At 32.0% G+C, this 15,856-nt stretch overlaps 2 protein-coding genes across 2 annotated transcripts; one reads left to right on the forward strand and one right to left on the reverse strand.

Moving 5' to 3' along the window:
* Positions 1-3,168: 3,168 nt before the first annotated feature.
* On the forward strand, positions 3,169-4,735 carry TRIADDRAFT_58001 (uncharacterized protein; the record flags this gene model as incomplete). Its single annotated transcript, XM_002113960.1, has 2 exons — positions 3,169-3,919; positions 4,581-4,735. 2 exons carry the CDS (start codon positions 3,169-3,171, stop codon positions 4,733-4,735), a joined length of 906 nt encoding a protein of 301 aa, XP_002113996.1.
* Positions 4,736-11,611: 6,876 nt separating this feature from the next.
* On the reverse strand, positions 11,612-15,226 carry TRIADDRAFT_50484 (uncharacterized protein; the record flags this gene model as incomplete). Its single annotated transcript, XM_002114279.1, has 18 exons — positions 11,612-11,743; positions 11,859-11,938; positions 12,048-12,095; positions 12,184-12,262; positions 12,360-12,412; positions 12,528-12,594; positions 12,704-12,853; positions 12,966-13,035; positions 13,138-13,211; positions 13,288-13,348; positions 13,510-13,575; positions 13,683-13,774; positions 13,869-13,913; positions 14,082-14,119; positions 14,309-14,386; positions 14,464-14,562; positions 14,822-14,867; positions 15,161-15,226. The coding sequence occupies 18 exons, from the start codon at positions 15,224-15,226 to the stop codon at positions 11,612-11,614; spliced, it is 1,344 nt and encodes a 447-aa protein (XP_002114315.1).
* Positions 15,227-15,856: the final 630 nt, after the last annotated feature.

The raw sequence follows: 15,856 nt of genomic DNA on the forward strand, positions 1-15,856 counted from the left end.
CGAACGGATGGTCACTAAGAGTTTTTCGCAATTGCCCGTAAAAATGTAAATATATTAACATAATAAAACATGTACACTATACCAATCATTGCTTATACTTACTGCTATCTTACTGAAATTTACCCTGCCAGAAGTAAGCATAACTTACGATTGATGATATGATGATCAATAAATCCTAATACTAATACTTTCTTGATATACAACTATTTAATATAGCATAGTAGTTGCTAATTTATTCATTTAAAACTCACTAAAAATTACGATCGAATTTGAATATAATGCCGTACCGTATATTAATACTAATGCATGATGGCTTATGCTATATGCCATGCGTGCTATATACAATGTTATATACGTGATGCATCATATTCCTGTATATTAGTGCTTACGCATTGTTTATGTGATAATTCATAATTGTAAGCCACTAATCAGGAAATAGTCGGTAATGAATATAAAGTTGGCATATGGAATACACAATGCATATTATACATACACTTGTCGGCTTCCTTATATAAGCAATACGAATTGTAATCCTTAATTAATTACTGTAAATTATTTATTCGAAAGTTTCTTAGCCTAACACGTACAACAAGCAATTAAATTATATGCATTATCCTATGCGATAAGAAAATGTGAGATATACGCCCAGTCGGTTTTAAGTCTGTCATTTTACAAGCAATACCTCTTAAACCAGCTATGGTTAAATTCGAAGAATATAGCAAACCTGGTATAGATCCAAGAAATCAGTATCCGCAAATGCTCTTATATTATCTAAATAATCAATTTGATATTTGATAACTAGAAATATTTTCTTTTAGTCACAATAAAGTTATATATAATTGCTCCATGTAATATTTCTATCTATCCAATTTGCCTTGTACAGTGTATTACAATTATTGCGGATAATATAATCAGAGTTTTAGTCTATAATGTACTATTGATTTGAGGCACTTTAAGCAGAAATACAAACAAGCAGGATATGAAATATTAGTACTTTATTTTGTTAAGTTTTATACAATGCAGTTAAGCAATTGCGTTGAAGCTTTTCGATACTGAATATCTGAACATAAATTTGTGATGTCATGCTTATAAACTGTTTCATAGCGTGGCATTAATTAATAGTTATATAGTGGTCATCTCTGACCACGATAAACAAAACTTCTATGATAACGATATTTTAATGAAGAAACAATAAAGTAATTAATTCTAAAATTGTATTTGAAAATCTTTAATTAGTAACTTAATTGCTGAATTTAGATAAAAACCATAACAAACAAAAGCATTTTAGACTAAATATAAATTTCTGTAAGGAGTAAATCTATCATTTAAGTTAATACATTCAAGCCTTTTCAAATCTTCAGAGCCAACAAATACTAGGGAAATCTTATAATTAAAGTCTGTTGTGTTAATCTAGCATTTACTACATAAATATGATACAATGCTGAAATTTATTTGAGGAAACATTATTCTTCAAGTAACGTAGAACAAACCTTACGTATATAAATATCTATGGTAGGTGTTGATGATGATCAATTACGCATAATATCATGCGAAATGAACATTTTGGAAAATTTACAGCCTTTATGAAAGCGACATTGTTCTAAGTAAGTATTCTGACGATATAATCTCTACATTGAATCTAGTAATCATATAGCATATTCAATATTGTAAGGTTTTAATAGAAATAAAGTTAGGATGATAATGTTAAGCTCGCATCGGGAGTTTCATTCAATATTTATACCGGGCATACCGAAATGGTCTGTCATAATTACTAATAGTTGGACCTACACCGTTATACTTCATACTGTATGTGCTTGTACTTTTACTTTACAATTCAATCATACAAACATTTTATTAAATACTAGCGATAAATAACTCAGAGTAATGTAAATTCCCCGGTCGCGACTGCCTGAAATATTATATAGGTAATTATGTTTTTAAATCTTACGGTTTATCGTGTCCGATTAACGAATAGGCAACCACTATTATAACAATAAATCGTTTAATTAAATATACTGGGTGTTATCGAACATAGTTTGCTAGTCGTCAAAAGTTGTTACGTTAACGTTACAGATATGCTAATGAAGATCATCTAATAAGCTTTAAGATTCCATGTTATAATGCATAAATAGGCGATCTGCTTAACATGATAATGATTCAATATTGACAAACTGTTTGTTTACAGGAATAAATAGTGATTGATAATTGTCAATCATAATACACCATCGCATTTACTGGTTGCTAATATTAACTACTCTCTTTATTGTCCTAAAAGCATTGTTTTATTACCTTCATGATGGATCTATATTAAGTTTTGGTAGCAACCACTTTATTTTGTCGTAATATTATTGGTCTTAGATACAAAGGTGGACTGAAAAAAAGTAACATGGCCAACGTTCCCGATTAGTCGTTCGACTTTTAAATGAAGGCTTATCATTAATATAAAGTACATTATCTGGATTTTATTGCTTGACCTACGTTATAAGCTAAAGGACTGATCTTTCTTTTTTTACCTTGACACTCATTTAATAAAGTAAGTAATTCTATTTAATAATTAATTAATTAGTTTACGTGATGATTTTGATAGCTTTCTTTGTAACAACAGTGGCCTGATTAAATGATATCGTTAAAGTCACGATATGTGATCTTGTTTGTAAATGTCACCACTTAGATCGCCTTTTACTATTATTTTTCTACCTAATAAAATTTAAATGTACCTACTTTATAAGTTATGAGCAATCAATTGTCATGACTGTACTCTACTTCACCATGATGGCACCGAGTGAGCCGGAAGTTAAATTTTTTAATAGGATATCTTACTCGTAGTCTTGATTCGACAACGAAATAATTTGCATTACTTCGTAGCTATGTTTACAGCAAACAATTAATTTATCCAATATGATAGTCCATCGTAAAAGTCTAATTGATTTTTACAATCATAAAAAGTGGGTGACAGTTTTAATATATTAGTTTTCAATAACACAAAAGATTATCTATTAATTTAACCAGAAAAAACATTACCAATAATTTGATGAAATATGGTGTTACAGGCAGATTAAATAATTGTTTTATGTTATGGATCATATCTAAACGATTAGCAATCATTTAAAATCACTATGGATTCATGGTTTAATTTCCAATCTATTCTTATAGATTATGAGCGAAAATATGGTGAATTCCTCATTTGACAGAAGATCATCATTAGCTCCACGTAAAAGTATAGTCTTAGATACAACATCTCCAGAAAAACAGCAACAAATTTATTACGTCTACCAAGATCAAAAATATATCTATAATATTAGTAAAGATACACAAGATAATAACCAAAATCATCCAGCTGCTGAACAATATTTCAATAGTCTTAATTATAAAAATGTTAAGGATAAAGCTCAAGCGAAAAGGATACAGATGGAAGAGATCGATGACGAAACATTAATCTTGAAACGTGCTCTACTAATTAAACAACATGCGGCCATATTAAAACGTAATACCAACAAACGTCGGACTCAAGAATGGCTCAAAGAGGAAGAAAATCATGAAACGAAGTTTATTACATCGAATAAGGTTCAACATGTACCTAGTGGCCATCGTAATGGAGTTTATCAATCTATTCCTAGCTTAAAACAGCCAGAATGGCCAGGCGAAAGTTCATTAGAGGTCTTATGGAATAGAAGTTCCCGTCAATTAAGCAATTCATTAAATCGTCGTTCTAAAAGTGGCACCCGAACTCGCCCATCATTAGCACCGGAGTTTCAACGATCCAGACACGATAGTTATCCGCTATTACCATCGACTACTACGTTAACTAATCAATTTTCCTTACCCAATCTTCAAAATCCCTACTGGCAATTAGGAAGCCCAAGTAAAGTACGTCACTTTTGCGGTACAAATCTATCATTTCCGGCATCTCGTATATCAGGTAGAAAAATTCATTCCGCGTATCAATAAGTGCCAAACATTAAAGTACTACATTATTAAATCGATGGAGAATATCCCGAAAATGGCGCATTATCTCCAAATTTAATAGGTCAGATTGTAATAGTATCCGTGTCAAATGCGATACTAATGAAAATACTGACAAGACAATGTTTGTAAATTTATATAAATCATAAATCATCTACGCTATATGCCCATAGATCCTGATGTTGACTACAAATTAGTAACGATGTATCACAGAAATTTTTAGACATCGGGTTTCCATAAATTCTAGTTTTTCGATTGTTTTATCATGAAACTACCGTATATAAATTCATGAAATCGTATCATTCAGATTGATCTGAACTTGGGTAATTTCACTACTCTTAATTCAACATATACTAAATATTTTCTTAACTACGTAAGAAAATTTCCTAAACCTTACTATTGCAAAATAGTGCTACTCTTTAAAATATCTTTTACTGTTTACATCAGTAATTATAGAATCATCTTTAAAACTACAATTCGAAGACACAATTTACTTAACGATAAAATGAATATTTCTTGAGCCTGCTATTGACGGCAAGCCTAATTGAAAGCGTCTGTTATGCTTACAAAAATTTTAAACTACTGGACTCCAATTCGATAATACTTTAATTTTATAGTGCTACTAGATGCGTTAATTTGGATAGACTTAAACGTGCAAATAACCGTAACATTAGGCTATATTTTAGAGAGGTACATTATAGATTTAGAAAGTTTATGCTCTAATAGCTTATTTATCAACTCTGCTATTATTAATTGCAACAATGGCGATTAAAATCTGTATAACGAATAACTTCCCCTATTCTATAGCTACGATTTGCCCTAATGTATATCGGGGAAGATTAGAGTAAAATTGTAGAAATAATGAGAAACGTTCTCCTAAAAATTAAAATTAATTGCTATATCGATTTATTCAAGTAAATTTACAAAATATTCTACAAATAAAATAATTAAGGTGTTGACCTATTTGTTATTGGAAATAGTTTATTGTCCTTCTAATTCTCAATTTTCGTAGCTATTGTACCTACTCTTAATATCTTAGGTTTTATCCTTAGGAGAGCGCTGTTTTATCTATATCATGTCGATTACTCCTATCATTACAAAATATTAAAGACTGAATATTATATTATTTTTACGGCAGCGTAGCATTAATAACAATTTTTTGACTGTATAGAATGCTAGCTGATATGTTAAATTGAATTTTTATCGAAATTGTTTACTTTTGATGTTGACTTATTCATCGGAATGAATAAAAATTGTTATATAAAATTTGGTAAATTTGATAGCTTCTGCCAATTCGATCTTTATTACTTTAGTATATTAGCATACCTATTTCTGTAACTAACACGTTTTATACAGTAATGAGAACCTTCGATGCTAAATAGGCTTGAATGGACTTAATAAATTCCATGTTCATTCATATTATATTTTACTGCAAACGAATACTACCATATTTATTTTCTCCTGAATAATTTTATTTTCTGAGACTCGCCTGCCTACAATAGATACCGTAATCCTGCCTGTTGCATAATCTCCTATCAAATTTAGTGTTAGAAGTAATTATTTCTATACTTTTGCCTTTATTTGAAAATTCTATTGGACTTTACTAAAATTAGCCTTAAAAATCCAATCAAATCTATTGCTACAAGTAATTATTGATAAACACGTACCTTTACCATTACTAGGAAATTTTAATTGACTTTATTCCTATACCAGATATTACATAATGTTGATGCCGTGGCTTCAAATACATATATTCTCATTTATTAGCCTCAAACAGATTTTAAAAAGTACCGTTAAGGTAAATGCTCTATTCAACTTTGGATAGAGTATAGGAAATGTTCGTTTATCAAATCGTCAAATAAGTAGATTCGACTTTAGTTAAGCTCCGAGAAAAAATTCTTGCAACGATTCGCTTACAGTACATACTGAGCGAAGATTAGCTAGTAACATTAGAAGGTGGTGACAGACACTACGATTTGAGTCTTACTATTGCATTACTATATTTTAGAATTAACAAGATCTTAACTACATTTGATATTGGAATGTCAGTTAAGCAACTACGAAACTAGCTCAGAATCAGTCTTTTCGTTGGAGGTGGGCTCCTCCTGTTATGTGCAGGCGGTTTGATATGCTGCTATCGATTTCACAGACTGAAAAGGAAACGAATGTATGAGATCACGTCTGACATTAGTGATGGCGTAAGCTCTCAAGATGCAAATCGTGATAATAATCAATCCGAGTCATTTAATCCTGGTAACCAGCAACAGCAATCAATACAACAAGTCGATCTTGCCAAATTGTCTTCTTGGTATAATAGCAAAATAATACAATTTTTAACGACTAATAGGTCATCAATTTGCTGCAACATCGGGACAATACTGTATAAGCCCTTACTTCTAGATGAAACTTGCAATAATATAATGGAAGAGATATTAATGAAGGAAGCCGTTCATTTATTTTATTTTTGGTGATATTCTAGTACTATTTTATAAGCTTTTACTTCTATATGAAACTTCTGATAGTATAATGAACGTCAAAATGAGTAATTAAATAAGAAATTAATTTACGATATCTCTATACACAAGATATTGTAGAACTAGCGCCATTACTACACTTAGTAATCACTACATTTCCTATAACAACATTAGAAGCGCTATAATTAGAACATCAGTAAACGTGTAGCAACATAATCCAGCAGGAGAATCTTTTTCGCATTGCCCATACATTAAAGTCTATAGGAAAAGAGAAAAGTATAATTCTGTTAATAGATATTAATTAAATTTTAAATTGCGTTACTCTAATTCCTTAAAAATAATTGGTCCTGATATTGACCCATTTGCCTATAGCCAATTTTTAGATTAGGTAATGATGGCATTTATATCTAGATAAAGCATCAGGTTATTAATTTACAAACTTCAGATACAGTTTCAATGTCTTAATCATATTAGATAATTAGCAGTTACAGTATCAATAAATAAAAGGGTAAGCTGGTATTATAAAATTTTAAAATTTTTTAAATTTTTATTCTTAATGATTTTATAGAATCGAAAGCTTCTCCTCTGTCTTATACGAACGCTATTGAAATAAAGGATTAAGACTGCAACTAAAATTAGGATACGAAGTCAAAGTATCACTCTAGCGATTATGATCATCATATAAAGAATTGGTAGTACTACGACCATTACAACTAACTGCTAAGAATTAGTCAGTATCAGCTATATTTTAGCCTTTATTTAGAGCTATTCATTTTGTTATAAGCGTATTAGCTTAAGATTGAAAGATCATGTCAGAAGCGTAAATGGCAGTAGAGTATTTAATTATTTGATTCTTTAAAGAACCTTATCCCTGTCTTCCTTCATATTCAGTAGCATTAGTAAATCAACTGAAGCGTTGAATAGTTAATTTTTAAGCAAATTTTGTCAATTTTTAAATCACATATATATTAAAATTTAGCTGATGTCAGTTTAATGAGCTAAGCTACGAAATAGAGTTAAATGAGCTTGGTAGTATAATTTCATTCAGTATGGTTTTAATTTCAGGCTATCGGATCGTAATATCAGCAGCAATGATTAAATAGATTTAAATTACTAAGTGCTGACATTATTGAAATGATTTAGACAAAACACATTAAGCTGCTTAAAATTGGAACATAATTGGAAATATGTCGCTATCATCGTAGCGAGCTTGAGAACTTTGTTTCCTTTGGATTTTGACAGATATACACTACACGTATGTAAATGTCTAGCTGTACGACTTTGTAAAGTAGAGCTCTAGCTACTACCCAGCAACTGGAATAAGAACAAGTAAACTACCAGAAGTAGAACAATTTGTTCATATTGATTCACATTACTGACCGGCATGAACTAAAACCAAAGCATCATTCCTGCTCACGAGTAGCCGCGTTACTCACTATAACATTAGCCAGTTTCATTTACGAAATTAGCGATTTCAATTTGTCTTGTATCGTATGTTAAATTAGGAGTGTTGCATTGAAAATGTTATTCCTTCTTTTCATCCTCGTAATTTAAATAATTATTAACCTCGATAAAAGAGAACTATTACTTACAACTTAATGCCAGGGATGCTCATATTCATCTTCGTTACGGAGTTGATAAATCCTTCTGCTGGCATAAGTTATCCACACATACCAAATTTAAATCCGGGCAACATTCCTTATTCGATTTGCAGGTTTTATTTTCCAATTTGTGACACATATGTTCCCTGTATAACTGTAATACATAACCAGGATGAGGAATAAATCTTCAAATAGTAACTGCTTTGTAGGTAAAATTTTATGCGATAATTTAGGACGGTATACGTATGCTGCTGAAATCTGTATCCAATTCATACTTCAATTAGAAATTTCAAAAGTGATTCAATAGTAATGTGTAATCATAAAAAATGTCATTTATCAATGTGGCATTAGAATCTGACCTTTCTTTCTTCTTTAAGACCTTCTAAAACTTTGTCAATGTCTTCTTGAGATCTCGATATTCGACAATTAGCTGATCTTAAAATTAAGAAAAAGAAGAGGAATACGATAAAGATTTGGTTTCTCATGACTTTTTTTTAATCTTTTGTCAGCCCTTTCGCAATCGATATGATCAATGTATCAACGGATGCAACTAAACTCTTAGCTTTATATAATACCGTACCTTCTTTAATAGCGTGTGCTTCTTGTGTCAGCCTGCTTCAAACAGGGGCCCTACATAGATAGACAGTTTATGAGGCGTAATTGATGAAAAGGTTAAATTTGGATGTTGCTTGAAAGTCCAAATCTATGCATTATTCGTATTAGGCTGTTGAGTCAGTCTGCTATTCACTACTGACGTAGTAAGCGCTCGCTTTTACATTTTTTGCTTTAAAATAATCAATTTGTAAAATTGTTTAACAGCGAAATGCCTAACAATCATAGGCGAGGAAATGAGAATTTTTATTACATGAGATTTAAGTTTACTGCATGGTCGTTGTCATCGTGAAGTCGTAAATTTAACATAATAGTTCGCAATATTAATATTTGTAACTTGATTTTGCTGAATTCCACCGTAAGTAATAGTAGTTCTTTGTCGCCAGTATTTACGGAAATGCCTGTAAAGTTTGCCTTACACTATGCTATATTAAGCTGTAGTCCTCTTCTTTCATGCTTGATAGCAAAGTAATCTTAACAACTGGACTATGTGGCACAATAACTAGCATTACTGTAGCTATCATGCTCTTAAGCTATACTACGACCTCTTTTAACTCAAAATTTTCATTTATCTGGTGTCTATGCGAGACTCGGTAGTTTTCCTTTAGCTATATTCTTTTGCTGGTCGAAGTAGAAATAGTACATAGTTTATTCTTTTGTAATGATACAAAATAACGATTATGCACGTATATAAAAAATGGAAGTACTATATTCTATTTTATAAATGCATTAACGGGTGAAGAACAGTCGTTACCGAGCAAAGGAAACGATAGATCGATAAATTGAGGGTCACCAATATTCGATTTACCTCCCGCTTTTAGCTAGCTTCAATAATTCTTTTATTTTGGCTTCTTATGACCTTCAATTCAGTAATGATTTAATGTTATGGATTCGCTAATGTAGTCGCAATGTAGTCATACCTTGAGGGTAACAAACTCACGCTGTTATGCGTTATTATGGTCTTAATAACAGAAGCTAATCAAGAAAATATTACGCTGAACTCGTACTTTAAAATCCGTAGGGAAAATTCAAGAAAAAATGTTATCCTTATGAATTGTGGTTTTGTATGGCATTATTTATTCTTTTCGTATACAATTATACTCTCTGCCTTATATGAGCTATAGAGCAGTAAACTGCACCAAAACGTACTACAAACATCCTGCCGTATTCAGTGCTATCGCAAGCCACATTATTCATTCTTGGATCAAAAATCTTCAGTGGCATATTATGATTCATACGTATAGTGACACATTACACTACATATTGTAAATTCGTGAGCTAGCCTATGATACCTATTTAATTGTAAAGCCTAACCAGTTAATGGTTGCTGTGATATCTACAATGAAAGCTGACAACACCGGAGATTAATTTAAAGACTAATAAATGACATTTATTGCTTTTATTCATAAAGTCGAATTAATGCGTTACTACCTCGCCCTAACTAACATTTAAACAGTTCAAGACTGCAATATCTGTACAAAATTTCAACTGTTTAGAGCGCTAACTTCAGTTTCTTTTTAGTAACAGAATTACAAAGAGTTAGCATTTTCAGTAATCTCAGAATATGTAATAAAAAACTAACAATTTATCCAGTGAATGATAACTTTACTTTCGTCGCGTCCTGCGAAATCCACCTGTACTTTTCTTTTTTTCCTTCGGCAGTATATCAGCAGCAGAACGACGCAGCTTCTTTCTTTCCTTCCGATGCTGTCGCTGTTGTTCTTGATTCTTTAAGAAATTTCGGCTCTGTTTACGTGAAGTTAATAAATAATTGCAAGAGTCATAAATTGAAACAGATGTTGTAAAACGCAACTTCCATAATGGCAGCGTAAAACTCCTCAAACGGTACTAAATTCTATGAGAAAACCTTTACGTCGAGATTTTAGTAGAAAATTTCGCAGCTTAATTATGTGTCGTGATTAATTTACGATGCTTACCTTTTGTAACATGAATGTCATCTGTTTTGTACCGCCTGAGCTGATGTGCTGTTCTACATTAGCAGGTTCTTCTAACATGACGCGCTGCCCTAAGGACATTCTATTATGGAAGATGATAACAAATTTAGTATCGCAAACAAATCTACGCGAGAAACTGAAATCAATTAAAAAAGCTCTACGCACTTAGACTCCTTTTTAGATTTCACATTTCCAAGATTTAAACTTGTTACTTTTGGATCGCTCTGTAATTCATACATCGCAGGAGCTTTGTTCCGGCGTGAATTATTATCCTTTCTACCGTCAGGTGTATTACCTCTATGTTTGCCGTCTGAATCCGAATCAGATTCACTCTCTTCTTTACTACTGGAGCTGCTTTCAATTTCATGATCCTGTTAATAAGAGCATACATAAACTATTGACACACCCTTATCAGCTAGAGTACTGTAGGTAGTGTTAGGAAAGAATGAAAAGAATTTAAGATACTCGTATCTATGGCTTACATCTACTTGCGTAAATTCTTCAAGGAATGTTTTTTGTTGAGAAGCCGCCGCTCGTTCTTCTCTGTCATGTTGCTCGTATTTGGATATTACGGGATGTAAACGTTTATAATCCTATTCAAAAATAAGAATTATAATAACTGAAAACTCACAACTGTTTAACTACTTAATTACTAAGTGTCAGTGCTAACTTCGTTTTCTTCATCTATTTGGAAATCAGTATCAGTGAACATTTTCTTAAAGCGATCGTCTCCGAGAGGATTCTTCTTTTTAACGCTCTAATAGGCAACAGAAAGAATAAATATCATGTATTGCCAGATTGCAATGATAACTATGTCAAAGTAAGCTAACAGAAACCTCTACTTCAGATTTTTTCGTCATTATTCTCTCTGCTAGTTGTCTATTGACTGACGGAAGCTAAAAGTAGTCATACAATTTTAATTACTAGCATGATTAAAAATTTCAAAGTTTTTACCACTGTGACAGCGAATATTGCTGTCAAGAGTGACATTTTTAGTTCGTAATGATTACAATGTATAAAGTGCTTTAACAACCTCATTCTTTTTGAAGGCTCTGCTTTCACGCTCTTTGTCCAATTGCTGATTAATTCGTTGCTTACGATATTCATTGAAAGCAAAAGGTTCAATTATAGCTTTTGCCTAGTTAAATGGAATTGAAGATGTCACATATATTTGCTGTCATATAGGAGAAAGTACGTGTGTTTGGATAATTCTAATTGAATTATACTGAAAGTCAATAAAATTTCATACGAACTCTGTGGTATAGTCTAATATCGATAAAAAAGCCATGCATATACGCTCGTAATAAATTAGTTCCAATTAAATGTGAAAGTCCTAACGGTAATATAAATCATAAAATACAGTATAAGGAGAACAGCATCGTAAGTATACGTTAATAATTAAAAAATTTTAAACGGTAAAATCTTGAAAATGTAAAAATTACCTAAGGATTCTAAATCTTGAACTGTAACAAACTTGTAATCTTCATAGACTATTTATAAATTAAAAAAAGTATGATAGGATTTTCTTTATAAAAATTTCATTGTTTATCCTTGTTAATACAATAAATGTTATCAAACCAGTAGGTTGCTGATCTTCTTCTAACTCTTCCGTTAAATTATCAAGGAATCCACACCAACGAGGAGCTGGACCTAATTCCTAAAATTTTTGATGGTTTTTATGATAAAATTTAAATACAACTAGAAAATTCATGCCATAGTATCTCATTTAGTGCAGGCAAGTATAAGCAACTAACCGGAATATAGTATACTAGCATATTTGGTGCTTCTGTAGCGAAGAATAATAAACCTAAATTTAAAAGAATAAGGTTACGGAGCTCAGGTGATTTTACTGGGTTAAATTAAATTTACTATGAGTTTATATAAAAAGACTACTGCTTTCCAATTTACGAATAGAATATCACCTGAATTTGGATATGTACATAAACTGTTAATATCTGTTTCTGGCTGTATGTAAGTAAATAGTTTACCCTGATGGAGAAAAAGCCTTGGATTATCATCTGTCCTCTTGTCATGAACGACAAAATTACATGAAAGTATAATCAATGTACTAGTTGTTAAATTTTTACATCCAACATACCGTTTGCCTCTGCCAAATTTTCATAATTTTTGAATCAGCGGAAAGTACATAATCTTGGTCATGGTTAAACTCTAGACTTTTGATTGGTTCTCCATATTCATGATCTTTTGTGACATACGGTCTTTGATTTCTTATATCATATACTAATACCTGTAATCATAATATATGATTTGTAAATCCGTCGACAACGTAAAGATACTGTACTATGATTAAGGTCTTCTTAGTTAAGTATCCTAATAATTTAAATTCATACAATAAATACCTTGCCAGTGCTAGTTCCAAGGGCTAAATTTAAGCCGTCTCGATACTTGACGGCAGTTATTTCGTGATGCCTATAAATAAGACGCCCAGTTAAAAAACTTTCCAGTTACAAATGAAGTACTGGGTATACTGAGGAAGGTGAAAGCTCAATTTGTTCTCTTCACGTTACGTACCCATCGGCGGAAAGATTGGTATCAAGAAGTCCTTCTCGATTCCTGCTGCGTGGATCCCAAACTTCGACAGTCCCCTTTCATAAGATATAAGCGTATGTGAGATGTAATTTTCATAACACACATAATTAATCTTTTAGTCTATATTCTTACATCTTCTGTTCCAATAGTGAGAAACTGATGTTCGGGGTTAATTTGACAACAATTTGTGGCCCTTTTTAAATTAAGAAAATTTAAGCTATACTATTAAAGTAAAATTTCGAAATTTAAAAAGGTTCAATCATATCGTATTAAGGTAGGGATATGAAATGCTAACAGTAAAAATAACTTTACGCCTATTGCTAAAATACTGATTCCTATAAGTAATTTATAAACCTCGAGTTTGTTTTAAGAGGAGCCATGAATCGACCAAGTTCTAAATTTAATCTATATATTTCGTTGCTATAGCGAAAAAGTTACACGAAAGTTTAGTATCTCAATTTATCGTAACTAGATATTTAATATATTGGCCTCTTATATAGTGCTTTTTATGGTGTACTTATATTTACCTGACTCCTACAATATAGAGATCGCAAGATGGATAATGGTATGCCATATCTCGGCCAAAACATGGTATACGGCATTGGTAATGGGATCCACCCTTATGATACATAACAATACCACAATTAACAGAAAATTAATTTCTATTTGCTTATGTATATGTAGTAATATGAGTCACTATAAGGGTAGGTTACCTTATTATGGAATTCAATATAGCGGTCATCGTGCATAAATATCATCTATAAGACACATCAAAAAATAGGACACGAGGCATTTCGTTATAGACTTCAAATTTATAATACGGCCATTTGTTTTATAGCTTTTGTTAAATATATTATCTTAGGTTATTAGAGGAATAACCTATGGTGAATCTGGGTATTTCTAGCAATGCTATATTACAGCCCTACCTTTGTATAGTCATCATTGAGTAGGTCAAATTGGATTACTAAATTAATAAAGATTAAAATTATAACTGGATTGAGAAAGGGATGGCAATAGGCGACCCAATTTGTTAGAATTTTATATAAGACAGTAAGGCAAATATTTAAGTAAAATCATTCATTAAGCAATTATTTAGTGGTAGAGAAGATGGGTTACAACTAAAGAATATCGATCTTTATTCAGGCTTGATTACCTTGGGAATTCATACAACGTTCAAATTTTAAAGATAATTGTGAAACATCGTAGCAACGGACCCGTGGTTGGTAAGTACCTACAAAATTAAATTTGATTACACAACTGTAGATCTACAACAGTATATATACTCACTAATAAATGCAGCGGTTGTACCTGTAGCCAAAATGTACTGGCCATCTCGTGATACTTTGATTCGATGGGAAACACCAGGCATTGTAAAGTCTTGAATTAATTCAATACGACGTTGCAAATCTACAGTACGCAATCATATGCATGACAGGATTAAATAATCGAGCAGGGTAAGAACACTACTATGCATATACAGCATCGATGGCATGAAAGTCAACAGTAGAGTAAATAATGTGAATTAATAAACCACGAGTCGTATACAGTAGTTGTACACTACTTGTAGTCTATATTATTTCCCTTCATTACTGCAGTAAGTTAGTGACATCATTTCACATGACTATAGCAGCCATATCGTCCATTTCCGTAGCAACAAATGACTTACCGATATCTCTTTTAACAAGAGAGCGTCTTCTCCTTTCAGATAGCCACTGCAGTAGAGAGCAGAAAGTTAGAATAGATTAAAAAATAAGCCCAACCCTATACTGTACACCAATGTATCGTGGATCGTTATGATCAGAAAGAGTACAGTAAACGATGAAGTCTTTATATAATTCTACAATAAGCATGATTACAAGTCTATAGTACATTAATTTCCATTTAATGATCTATCCAATAAAGGTAAAATCCAAGGTGAATTGTTCCAAGAATAGTTAATCTCATGCAAAATGATGGTCTAGCAGAGTTCATGGCAGCTGCAATGGCTGCTGAAATGAGCACTTACTTCAGGTAGAGATTTGCCAGCACTTAAATTATAGATCTTGATATCATTAGGAGCTGAGACCTGCATTGCTACTTGTTAAGCTCTAGCTAAGGATCTTTCAAAGTTGCAGTGCAGTTACACTGCTAGTGATTCAATAAAGCAAAGGAAAATAGGACAGTGGAGGAAAAGAGCTCGCTCAAAGCGATTTCCAATAGAAGATTGAATGATTTAATAGCTGACGGCTAGAATTTTGTTATTAATTGATAGCTGGAGTATTGCACGTGAGTATGATTTGAGTAGTGGGGCCTTTGGCGTTAGCATCGGTTTGACTAGTGTGCTTACAAGCTGGCATTTCTTTCTACCGTCTATTACCATATCAGCAGTATGATTTGAGTACCAACACTGTGAAAGTGTTCCTTCAATATGTTGTTGGAAATCGCGGTAGAAAGTGATACTAAACTATAGAATAAGAGTGTAAAAAGATTTACTTGTATAGAAAGAAAAGCTTTACTCTCCACTTCACTGCCTCTACTGAGCTTGGAAATTGTGGCAGAAACTGATATTAAGCGTTGGAGAATTCAGAGTGTATCAGTATAAACTGTAGAGCTATAAACAAAAAACTGGAATCAGCAGTCTGGTATAAATCAATGTATACACATGCAAAACACTATGGTAAAACGACTTCTAGATTCTATCGCTTGTTACTGTCTGAGGATT

The sequence above is a fragment of the Trichoplax adhaerens genome, genomic scaffold (assembly GCF_000150275.1).
Source record: "Trichoplax adhaerens TRIADscaffold_7 genomic scaffold, whole genome shotgun sequence".
Taxonomy (NCBI): Eukaryota; Metazoa; Placozoa; class Uniplacotomia; order Trichoplacea; family Trichoplacidae; genus Trichoplax; species Trichoplax adhaerens.